Raw genomic sequence first — 13,219 nt, forward strand, 5'->3', positions numbered from 1 at the left:
TTTAGATCACTAAACACAACAGTATCACCCCATCTCAGGGCCTTGAGTTTGCATGTCCCCCTGAACAGACATAACGTCACTCAGTTTCTCACATGACTAGCTCCACCTTTCAGGTCTCAGCTCAAATGTCAGCACCTCCCGGAGATCTCCCCTGACTCTTGTAGCTAACGTGGGCCTCCCCTCCCGCCGTGCCCATGTGGCTGCTGTATTTTCTTTACAGCACGGATCACTGTTACCTTACTTACATTTGTTACTTGTGTCCTGTCTGTCTCCCTCTCCTAGAGAAACGCTCCTGAGGACAGGGAGTTTCTATGTCTCGTTCACTACTGCAACCCCAACACCGAGAAGGTGACAGATGCCACATGTGGGTCCAGGGCACTTGAAATGTGGTCAGTCTGAATTGAGATGCGCCCTAAGACTGAAATGTACTCCAGGTTTCTAGGGCTTAGTATTTTTTTAAAGACGTAAAATATCTCATTAATGACTGTTATATATAATTAGAACTTTTATTAACATAAAATATTAAGATAGAAGAAAAAAAAACACAAAATCTTACTGAATATTGTATGTTCTAGTGTGGAAAAAAGAAAGCCACTCCAGAACTAAAAATTCTGTAATGATTATGTAAGATTTAATTTCCATCTTTTTCAAAGAAAAAGGAGAAATTTAGAAGGCACAAATGAAATGGAAGTCATAAACTATCCTATCACCATTCACCATGAGATACCATAGAGAAATGTTGGTTTGAGATGAGGCATATATCACAAGCATGTGAAATACCTTAGGTAGAACCAAAGTGTAAATCCAATAAAAACAGAGAGCAGATAAAACAGGCTAGTAAACCTTGTACCTCCTAGCAATCTAGAGTCCAACTCCTCTGAAACAACGTGTAGCATACCACGGTAAACACGAGAGTTACTCTGAGGAATTAAAATCCATTCCTTTTAATTATGTCACACGCAAACGAGGAACTGGTTCTATAACAACATAGGGATTTTTACAATCAGGAAAGTACCGGTCGGTGACAGGAACACCCTTCCCATAGCAGCCCCACCAACCCACAGGCAGAGCACACTGACGTCATGCTGGTCCCTAAATTAACTTCCTGACTTACCAATGCAGTTCTAATTTGAAAAGGACCTTAATAAAAGTTACTCCACAGGCCACAAAAGGCATAATTAGAAATCTTTTCCTGATACTCAGTTAATCATTGAAATAGAATAAGCATATATAGGAGTTCCCTGAAATGCCTTTGTTTTAAATCATCTACTTCTAATTCCACGGTCCCTTTACATTTCTTGGATTTGTTTCCTTCCCATGAAAGTGGCAGTAGCCAGCTAGCTAACTACCTGATTTATCTTCCCACATCTTACTTGCCTAGTCATAAGCCACGCTTATAGCTCGATCTCTCATTTTCGGTCACATTTTTGGCACTGCCATTCATGAAAACAGTATTTGGGGTATATTCTCACCATTAAGTCTAGAGGAGAACTGTTTTCAGATGAATTCACAGCAACAGTCTGAGCTGCTGAGAGCAAAATACAAAGCCTAGGGGTCTTCTTAAACCTACATCTTTGTAAAAAGATCTTAAAAATATTCTTTGCATTATCCTTTAAAAAAAAAGATACAGTCAAGGTAGACAATATGCAACCTTCTTAACCCATGTGATTTATTTTTTTATTTGAAAATTTTTAATTAAAAAAAAATTTGGGGGGATGGGGGTAAGGTAATTAGGTTTAATGGAGGTACTGGGGATTGAACCCAGGACCTTGTGCATGCTAAGTATGCACTCTACCACTGAGCTGTACCCTCCCACCTTGAGCCATGTGATTTAAAAGATAAAGAGATGGAAGGATGGGAGGGTAGATGGATGAAAATAAAGGGCCAGGGTGGTGCCTATGGCTCTGCTTCCCCTGCAGTTGTGTGTGTGTGTCTATTTCCTTAAGACGCTGGGATGGTTATGCACAAGTAGGCGAGCTCTGCAGCCTGACTACCCAGCTGGGTTGGGGATTTGTGAAGAGAGAGCAGCAGGTAGCCTGGGCCGTTTCCAATGTGGCGTCAAGAGCCACATGGAAAGCACCAGCTGGTCACTTCTACCCCTTCTACTTCTTAGCTTCTATTATCAAAACTTTTAAACACACAGACATACGTAAGTATACCCAGAGAACTATAATGAATCCCAGCACCCACTCTGCTTGTACCCTTTCTCTGATCACTCCATTTGTGTCCACGCTACCACTGGTGGGAATGTGGACTGTTCCAGGCTTTGGCTATTATGGATAAAGAGACTACGCCCGTTTTTATGCATGGCTTATGATAGACAACACGCGTTCACTTCGGTAGGGTGCGTAACTAGGAGAGACACCGCTGAGTCATATGGTGGATGTATATTCAGCTTTAGTTTTCCCAAAGTGGTTGTGGGATTTACACTCCTGGTTGCAGCTGGAGAATTCCGGTGGTTCCACCGCCATAAACAGGTGGCACTGTCCATTCTGTTCGTGGTGCCATTTTGAGGGGGGTGTAGGGATTCAGCACTGTGCTTGTAATCTGCATTTCCTTTACAACTAATAATGTGGAGAATATTTTCATATGCTTATTGATCATATGGGTATCTTCTTTTGCAAAGTATCTGTTTTTCTCTTCTTGATTTCACCCAGAACCATCTACTGTAAAGATCATCCTTTCTCCAATAAATGTCTGTATCCTAAGTCAGGTGCCTACATGTAACAAACATAAATTCATGATTGTTTTTCTTTTGGCCATTCCCTTCCTGGGGCCAGGTGTATCCACCCAGTGAATAACATAAGTTTGGCTTGAAAGACAATTCTGCTGCAAAATTAATCAGAAATTAATTTGGATGATCCACTGTTTGGCATTATGCTTTGCTCTGACACTTCCTGTTAGTTCTTTGCCAGTCCATCAAAACTTCACAAACAAAATTTCATGAAGTCTACTTATCTGAACTTCACCTGTTTGTTTGCCTCCTAACATCCTTTTTCTGTTTCAGAATCCTATCCAGTGTCTCATACTACCTGTAGTTTTGAATCCTTTGTTTCCTCCAATCTCTGACAGTTTCCCCATCTTTCCTAGTGTAGTCCATTTTTTGATTATATGTTTATTTATAAATTATAAATATATATTATTACTAATTTGTATATAAAAATGTGTAAAAATACAAATGTGCAAGAGTTAGGTGTTTTTGAAAACAGAAATCTTTATATTTTTTTCTTTATCCTAGTGGAGTCTCCTGTATGTCCCATTTAGATATAAATAATAGCAATCTGGCTTTCTTCTACCAGATCATTTTAGGAAAAGATCGTATGAAAAAGCAAGACGCATCCCTGCTTTGTCCTTCTGGATAAAATCTTGAGATGGCTACCACCATTCCAAAAAGACAAGTCAAAATTGCTATATACCATAATTTTCGAGCACAACTTAAAGCAACTGATTGTACTCATTTCAAGGACTATTTAATTCTACCCTCATGTGTATTAAATATAGAAAGATTTGTCAGGCATGATGACCCTTGGCTTCTAAACTTTTTTCTAAAAAGAGATCAAAATATACAAAAAGGAAATGTAAGAGGGAAAGTTAAAAAAAAATTCACTCAAGTGAATGAATACTCATTCTTCTGTACCTTTTTAATCACGTGATTTAAACTATTCATTCATTTCTTTCAAATATATGAAATATCTGAGAAACCACAAATGCACTGGAATTAATATCCAGGACACCACAAAACAATGACTATTTTAGAGTCTTAAGTACCAGCAAGCCTTTGAAGTGAGCTAAATTAAGCCTGTGCTGTCAGGCAGTCACCACCCAGCTTAATCTCTGGCAATCAGAACAAGCCAGGCAGAGTTACTATCCGATGCAGACACAACTGTAGCTGTATCATTTAAAACTTCTCTTCTAACCTCTATTACTTAGAAAAGGAATCCTGCTACTGGAAGCAGTGAAAGAGCATTTATTTCTAAATGTCAATCAAACACGGTATTTATAGCTTATATAGTCTTTTAACTCAGGGGAAGGAAGGCAGAGAGGTATTAATTTAATATTAATGGATCTCATTATCCTTTCTGGAGGAATTCATCAGAGGAATGGGGTTATTCAGAGTAGAAAGAATGAGCAATGTTACAGCAGAAGTCACGGCTCAGTCTGACAAGGACTCCAGGATAACATAATGCCCCTGACTTCTCAGGACCTATTGTGAAGCAGTGTGGCGGAAGCCAGAGGACATAAAGCATCTCTCGGTTTTCCATCTACTTCACTTCCAGCTGTTCGCAGGCTCCTCCTGACCTCTAACACTGGGGCTCCTTCAGAGCCCCATCCTTCCCTTTTCTCTTCACTATCTCCCGAACATCAATACCATTTTTAAGTTGATGTCCTCAAATCTACTTCAGCCCAGGTGTCTGGGTTACAGACGCATATGTCCAACTACATTTTAATCTCTCCACTTTAAGATAGCTCACACTTCAACTAAAACATGCCTATCCAATAACAGCTAGTGAAACAGTGAAATATACTGAGCACTTACTACGGGCCAGACCCCATTCCAAGCATTTTTCATATACTAACTGATTTAACCACCACAACAATCCCATAAGGTAGATACTATAATCATTCCTCTATTCAGAGGGGGAACCTAAGCCGCACGAAGATAAGTAATTAGCCCAATCTTAACGCATTTAATACACGACAGGGTCAGGATTCAGGTCTCTGGCTTCAGAGTCCACGCTCCTAACAACTACGCTGAGTCACTTAAACCAGTCGAGTTTTCTTCCCAAGGTGTGTTCCCTCTCCTGGCCCTAGACTTCCTCACTCCAGTTAAGGTGCAGGTCATATACACAAGCTGGAAAGTATGGGCCATCCTTGATTCCTCCCTTTCCCTCACTGCCTAAACCAGCAAGTTCTGTCAATCCCACCTCCAAACCCATCATCTTCTTTCCCATCCCCAGTGCAGCCGGGATGGTGGGAAAATATGCCCCAAATCAGTCTCCAGGCCTCCGTACTCACACATTCAGTCCCCTAAATGCAACCTTTACTCAGCAACAAAAGGGATCTTCTGAAAACATGCGCCAGTTCATAACCACAGAATTACTAAAAACCACTGAGTGGCTTTTTCTTACCCTGAAAACAAAATCCACACAGCTCAACTCACCATGTCTTCTGAATGCTCCTGGTCTATCTCTAAAACTGCATCTTCAGCCACTCTCCCCCTTACTCACTTTGCTCCAGACACATTTTTTAAAATGCACTTTAAGTTCTGCAAAGCCAATGAAAAATGAATTCGCATGATCTCCTGTCTGGCAGTGTGCATAGCACTACCCCTTTCAGTGCGCATGGACACAGCCTGACTGTAGTTATAAAATGTTCAGGTTTCCAAGATCTTAGAGCTGGGTCCTAATAGCTTTCTTTCTGCACATCTCACACCAACATCCCTGTGTATGTTCATGTTTATCTGGAAAAAGTAACAAAACAACCAGCAGCACAGTTTCTAGAATGGAGGACGATCACCTCCTGGAGGAAAAGGAAATACTGAAACATGGCAGAAGACCCAGTAAAATACGCATCATCATTTGAACCTTCCTCTCAGCCACTGACTCCCTCTCCTCCCAAAAAGGCCAAAAAAGCCTAGAAGATTACCACAAGGCAACAATTTAAACAGCGGGTAAGTTAACACAAGATGAAAAAAAGATAAAGGAGATCTTATTGAAACTCTTGAACTTGGAATAGAGACAGAACACAAGTACACATAAATATCTGCTGTTCTGATTTGTGATGATGGAGAGAGAGTTAAGTATCAGCTCAGATGGGCCCATGAATCAATATTTGTCATTTAATAGGAAGAACTGGCAGCTGGATTCCCTGCCCTTGAAAATACCAAAATATCTAGCGATGCTATCTGATGTACTTACTGGCATCGTCCATGAACTCAAAGTCACCTCCTAGTTCAGAACTTGAAAAGTGATACTGATCTGGATCAGCCAGGGCGCTCAACAGAATCAACAGGAACACGGCATTGATGATCTGCAAGAAGAAAGGGAAAAAAAGTCCATAACCCCAGTATATGTTCCTTGTAATAGAAAATTATACTGACCACATGAAGTTTAACTCCAAGGGCTGCTGCACTTTCAACACTAAGCCCTGCCCACCCATTCATGCAGCCAAGGGCACATGGCTTGCTGGGCAGGGGACAGCTGGCTTTTCACCTCACCTCCCCCTGGGCTGGGCACCCTAGAGCAAGGAACACGCATGCAGCAGTCTGGACGCCAGTGGCTGGAAAAACTCCCTCCAGATAGCCACACACATGTGAACTAGCAACCTCCAGTCTGTTCGGTGATCATACATTTGTCACAGGTTCAGACAATAAAAGCCTTGAGGCCATCTAGGAAACAGCATCAGAGAACGAGAGCAAAGCTACTTAGTGGCAGAGCCAGGATCCTCCCTCCTGCAGGAGCACAGCCGAGCCCCTTTCTACCCAGGACCCCATTTCTATCTTCTAGAAACTGCCGAATACATTTCCATCAGCTGCTTCAAACTCAGCCCACGTGAGCGGAAATCATCTTCCCCAACACCTCCCACCTCTGTTCCTCCTTTTTTGTTCCCTATCTTAAAAAATAGCATTACCATTAATAATTAACAGTGGAAAAGACTCAGGCACTATGCTGAGTGCTTTATGTGGACTCTCTCTTAAGCCCTCCAGTAACCTAATGAAGTATGTGCTAAATTTTATCCCTGTTTTATAAACGAGAAAACTGATGGCTCGGGGGTTAAGAACACTGCCCAAGCTCAGGCAAATAAACTGTAGAAACAGGATTGGGATTCAGGAATTTCAATTCTAAAACCTAATTTCTTGAAATCTCCTGTTCATACTGATAACCTGGTTATCTTTGGGCTTACCATCTCCCTTATCCCTTACGTCCAACCAGCTGCGGGCTTCTGGCCATTCCTCTGTGCGCTTCTGTGTCCCTTACCCCTCCTACCTGCCCAGGCTGCGTTATTATGCACATGTACCAGCCTTGATGGGGCTGGGGTTGGGGGCAGCTTTTCCAGAGTTTATGTGAGGCTCCACTGGAGACTCAGTTATTATTTCTCCTTTTTCCTAAGTTGAGAAAGCTCTGACAGAGTTCTATGTTTCACTCTTACCAAAATGGGAAGATGCATAAACTTCATACATAGAGAAAAGTCTTTACTAACCACAGTAACTAAAGGCACTTCCTACTACAAAAATCATATTTCGAAATACCTGCTTACAGGAGAGGTTCAAATGGAGAGTCAGGTGATTCGTTTTACAACACTCACTCCAGAACCCACTCTGAAGTGGCAATCCCAAGTGGTTGTTTTAGGATTGCTGTAGAATTCAGAATAACCTTTTTGTCCCTTCCTCTATTTTCCAAAGTGTCTAATATGGCCTTATTGCTTTTTGAAAAAAAGTTACAGTAATGAGAATGGCAATTTCCCAGAGCACACATGTATATTACTAATTTAAATGGACATCACAAATGTGTGGGTAACTTTTTTTTATGTACAGAAAAGTACATAGTGAAAATCAAGTCTTCTTCCTGTCCTATCTGTCATGACCTCCTACAGTGACTATTGGAACAGCCACTTTCTTACTTCTCTCCAAAGACCCAAGAAACTTCATAGCACGGTTTAAAGGGAGTGTGATTAGCAAGACTCCAGTGGAAGAAAACCCTTCAGAAGGTATCTACAGCCCACGGGAAAGTATGAGTTAGCCCTACAACGGGCAGATGACTTGGCAAAGATGCTCTCGCATAAATCACCAAGTTTTCTTGGCATTTTATTCCCTCTACATTCTTGTCTTTGGAAAAGGCAGTCCAAAGATTAGGCACTGAAATAAGATCAGATGAAATAAGCTAAGAATGTGTCTCGAAAAGCAAAGCACCACGCAAAGGCAAGGCACTCGCTGCTGTCACCGTGATCAAGGTTTGGAGAAAAAAAGAAAAAACCCACATAAATTTGGGATTCATGGACGGAGCTTTAATGAAGCAAGGGGTGGAGTAGGGAGAGTAAGAGGAAAAGATGGAAGTGGGAGGAAGCCGTGCAGTGAGCCTGGTTAGCGCATGAGGGCCAGATGTGGGGATCCTGTAGAGCCACTTCAGGGCTGGATTTTATTCTAAGTGTAACAAGAAGTCAGTGGAGAATATCAAGGAAGAGAAGAACGTGATCTGATTGGGGTTCAAATGACTAAATTATGTAAAATACCCAGATGGGTGACAGGCATACAACAGCAACTCAAGTTAGTTCCCTTACATAAGCTCGTGCTGGTGTCGGAAGCTCGTGCTGGCGTCGGAAATCTACCTGGCTCCAGGTCTTCCGAGACAGCGCTGTGCAGCTGTGGTCCTGTCCTCCCAGTGCCAACAGGCCCGTCAGCTCCTGATCAGCTTGTCAGTGTCCCCCTCACCTGGTTTACTTATTATACATTCACTCATTGCCTACAACGGAGTAGGTACTTTGCAAAGTGCTCAGGAAGAACTCTCCCGGATTTAGAACAAGAGGATAAATAAATCATGCACCCAAACAACAGAAAGCATAAAGCAGTTAAGCAGGGTAAAAGTTCAGAGAAAGAATAATGGAAATTCAGAGAAAGATGTCACTGAAGCCTAAGGCTGAGCCTGGGGTCACGGGGCGTGCAGCAGACACAGGAGCATTTGGACAAGGACTGGAGACGTGAGAAAATTTTGGAACCTGAGAGGCATGGAAAAGAATAATTTCACATTTGAGAAAGGCCACTGGGACAGGGGCCTGTGCTAAAAATAGCAAGCAGTTCAATTTGGTTAGAACATAGCAGACCAAGGGAAGTGCTCGGGGATGAGAACAGAAATGCAGGCTGGGGTCAGGTGGTGGCGAGTCCTCGAAGCCAGGATAGGAAATGGGGGCTGTATCTCAGTAGTTAATGAAGAAACCTTAAAGGTTTCTGAGGCGGGATATGACGTGATCAGGGTCGTCATTAGGAGGGCCAAGCTGGAGGCTGGGATGGAGGCAGGAAACTGACCTGGAAGGTGTCCCAAGGGTCTGGCTGAGAGGCAGTGAGGGTCCACTCATCTCCAGTTCTTGGGACAACCCTGACAGACAGTCTGAGGTGTTACTCTGAGAGGTTAAGTGACTCTTAGATCTACGTGTGGCAGAGCCAAGGTTTGACTCTCAGGGCTCTTCCACGTGGAGGTAGAATTATTAGAGACATAGTAAGTGAGTAGATGCAAAGATAAAAAAGCAAACGAGACTTTGAAATTCCAAGCCTGTGCGACAATAAAGGAAATAAGGAAGATCGTTCGAAGGACTATGAGAAGGTTGATTTTAGACAGGAAAAGTACTTGCAGGATGTCCGAATAATCAGGCTTTCAGCTTGTCCGTCCAGCCTCTGAGCCTCCCCTTTTCATGCAACCTTAGGCCCTCCCTCCATGTCTTGTTTCCCAACTCCACTTCCGCCGGCCTGGTGCAGTCTTGTGTGCATCTGTGCTTCCTCCGCTCAGCCTCCGAACACAGCACATCATTCCTGATGTCAGAGTGCTGGCTCCAGATTCAGTGTGTTCTTCTTGCTCCAGAGCGGGTCCTGGTTGCCACACTTGGCTGCGCTCCAGCTGCTCCAGTAACCATCACCCTCTTCCCTGTAGCTCTGGCCCTGCAGCCCTTCCCTCGGTGCTCACAAGCCACAGACCACAGTCCAGGGGCCAAGGTCCCTTCCAGCTGCCCTTCCTCTTCAAGAGACAGTCCAGAGAAAGGAGGCATAGATAATACAAAGATGTGATGGGAGGGTCATTACACATCACAAATGACTCACCACTGTTCTTTTAATCACAGGGTGAAATTCTCATGATAGAAGGTCTGTGTGTTGGCACACAGTTCCTGTGTTATTCTATGAAACCTCTCAACTGCTGGATGGCAATGTGACACACCACGGAGGATGTGAATACAGCAGGATTGCAGAGGCACCCATGAGGACCCAGGTCTGTGCAAGGGGTTGGGGGCAGGACTAGCCATGGTAAACAGGGTCGGATGGAAAAGGTCAAACAAAAGTCAAAGCCTCCAAGAACTGTGGGTAAGAAGTACTTCCCGAAAGAGAGAAAATGGCAATCACCCAATTATCGAGTCTGACCAGGAATGAATGTCACCACGAATGAGAACCAAGATGGCAAGGCTTGCCAGGGGCAGATTGTGCAATGAGCACAGCTAATATAAATGTAAAAGAAAGAGGAGCAATGCTCCCTTCCATGTGGGCTTGCTCTGTGTGTTCTGGGAGGTCACGTACAAACTGTTCCCATTCTTATTTACACAGTGTTCCTGTGCTGTCACGTATTTTTCCCTTGTTCTTGACAACGATTATTTCCACATGTAAATACATTCAACGCCTATCCGATGACTTGAGTGGTGTCAGGCCCTTGCATCTTCTCCAGGGATCCAAAGTGCTCTTCACCCTTAAGTCATGTATCAGACCCTAAATGAACAGTGAGATCTGCAGCTTGAAGCTAAACAAATGAAAATGTAAAATGTAACTATCAGATCACTTTTTAAAAGCCTCAATAAGAATCTTAAGACCATTCAAACCCACCGAGATAATAATTACACAACAATCAGAATTTTGCACTGAAAGTTATGTCTAAAAATGATCACTGTAGACTAATTTATAATAATGAAAATGTGAAACAGAAGTAGAATGACTAAATAAGATTACAACAAAATAAGAGAATGCTATGTAAGCATGAAAAATCACATTTAAAAAATATTAATGACAAGGGGGAAGGTTATAGCTCCGTGGTACAGTGCGTGCTTAGCATGCATAAGGTCCTGGGTTTAATTCCCAGCACCTCCTTAAAATAAATAAATAAAAACCTAATTACCTTCTCCAAACCCCCCCACAAATTTTTTTTAAGTAAAGAAAAAAATTAACAAGAAAATGTTCATGGCATAATGTTAAACAGTAACTGCAGTATAAACATTTTTTATTCCAATTTATAATTTATGTTCCCATGTATAAATCAGACTGAAAACACGAAAACAATGTTATAAACCACGTGGGAGGTCTGCGGACACCTTGTTCCTTTAATTACCAGTATATCTTTTTTTGCATTTTCCTGAGTATCTAACATGAGCACAGTTGCTTTTATAATCGGGAAAAATTATTTCAAGCTTCAAAAATATTTTTAATATAAAATATGATGTAGAATATCATTATTAAGCCTGATTCTCTAAAGGGAAACAACTACTAGGAAGAAGATGGCCAACTAATAAGCAGGTCTGGCCAGGCATTCCCATCAGAACTTGGGAAGAGGTGTATCAGAGGAGAAGAGTCAGAGTGAAATAAACATAATCAGGAGAGCTGCCACTTGCAGTAATGGTGAACTAGGTAATACAAACCAACCTTCTCGCCGAGGGCAACCAGAAAACTTGGACAAAACACAAATGAAAGGCATTAGACAGCTAAGTCAGTGAAGAATTACAGGCCAAGATCCAGCAGAACGCAGAAATACCCCTGAGGGCATTTGCTGATTCCAGAAGAGATGGATGAGAGCTTGAGAGCACCCTTGACCGTCTTGCTGGGCCAGGGAGTTGAGAGCTGGCGCGCAGGCCTGCTGGATGGGGGTGGGGGTGGGGGTGGAGGGCAGAATTCCCCCGGGCTTTGTCATAAGCCCTCATAAGGGCCTCACCACTGGAGTCAGGAGAACCAGAGAAGACACAGCCCAGCCTGGCCTCATGTGAGTGCTGAAACTGGAATGTGGGGATTGCCAGCTGCTATGCCCCTGTAAGAAGCTATTAAAATCCTTATTGGAGAAAGATTTCATCCCATGCCTCAGACTGATTCTTCAATTTTTTCAAACACAATGTCCAGAATACAAGAAACAAACAGGAGAAGGCAGGAGGCTAAGAACAAGAACCAGCAGAAGCTGACAACAGGAACAGACCATAGGTGCTCTGGATACTGAAAGTGATTATGTTTACAATATTCAAGGAGATAAGAAAAAACCAAACAAGAATCGTGGCAGGGAACTTCAATCACATAAAGAAAAGAAAGAAAAGAAAAAAAAGAAAGAGAAAAAGGGATATGAGAGTAGTTTTTTTTTTTAAGAATTGAAACTCTAAAATGAAAAAAATACAGTAGCTAAATCAAGAACTTAGTGGATGAATTTAACCCATTTAGACAGTTGGCTTTAATAAAAACAAAAGAAGCCAGAAAGCAATGGAGTTAATATCTACAAAATGCTAGGGGCGAAAGGACAGCTTACAACTTTCTATTAAGCAAAAAACCAAAAAAAGAACCCAATTCTTCGAGGACGAAAATGAAACAAAGATATTTTCAGACAAAACCAAGGGAATCTGTCACCAACAGCTCAGCCGTGAAGCAGGTATTAAAAGGGGGCTCTCTGGCCAAAAGAAAAAGATACCAGCTGGAAGACTGAAGATGTACAAAGAAATGAGGAACAACAGAATGATAATTATGTTGGCAACTGTGAATACTACTAACAAATATTAACAACAATAATAATGACTTGTGAGTGCAAAATACAAACAGAATCAAAACACACAATAACAGCATATAGATCAGGAGGATGATTGGAACAGAACTGATCGATGGTGCCTGCATTGTCCAAGAAGAGAATTAAAGCACCAATTAATACAAGATTTTTAAAAGCCAAGCATGTATATTATAACCTCCAGGGTCATCTTAGAGAACAGTCAGGGTTGCGTGGCAGTGTTTGCTTAGTGATAACCAAGGTGTTTATACTTTGTGCACTTTCTGTATGTGTGCCATATTCACAGTCAAAATGGTTAAAAATAAAAATACACATATAAATTATAATCTGATATGCTGTTTTCAGACAGCTGGCTAATTTTTATACTCCAGTATTTGGAAATCTTCTAAAAACTACCAACAGCAGATGTGCCTTTCACTTGGGTCCAACTTCAATGGGCAAATCAAAGTGAAATTAATTTTAGGCTTTTTAATTGAAATTTATTTAAATTTTAGAATTGATCCAAACGTGCTTTTTATTCAAATAAGCCCCTGTCTGCATGGCCCTGTTCTGATATTAAAATAAATCTCTCACACGTGCTATGTCAATTCAAACAATTGTGCTGAATATATCCTGGGGAAAATCAGATCTACCATAAAATCCCACCCGCCTAAGAAACTGACCAAATCAGCTCATCCACTATGTGCCCAACACTCTGCTTGACACTGGGTTATAAAATGATGTCT

The 13,219-nt window shown here is 41.9% G+C and overlaps 1 protein-coding gene across 1 annotated transcript in view; it reads right to left on the reverse strand.

Moving 5' to 3' along the window:
- The window catches only part of LAPTM4B (lysosomal protein transmembrane 4 beta), a 54,487-nt gene that overhangs the window by 27,152 nt on the left and 14,116 nt on the right, over positions 1–13,219 (reverse strand). Inside the window, exon 2 of the mRNA XM_032468257.1 lies at positions 5,919–6,030. Coding sequence (XP_032324148.1) covers positions 5,919–6,030 — 112 coding nt within the window. The remainder of the gene's footprint in view (positions 1–5,918; positions 6,031–13,219) is intronic.

Source organism: Camelus ferus, chromosome 25, assembly GCF_009834535.1.
Source record: "Camelus ferus isolate YT-003-E chromosome 25, BCGSAC_Cfer_1.0, whole genome shotgun sequence".
In the NCBI taxonomy this organism is placed as follows: domain Eukaryota; kingdom Metazoa; phylum Chordata; class Mammalia; order Artiodactyla; family Camelidae; genus Camelus; species Camelus ferus.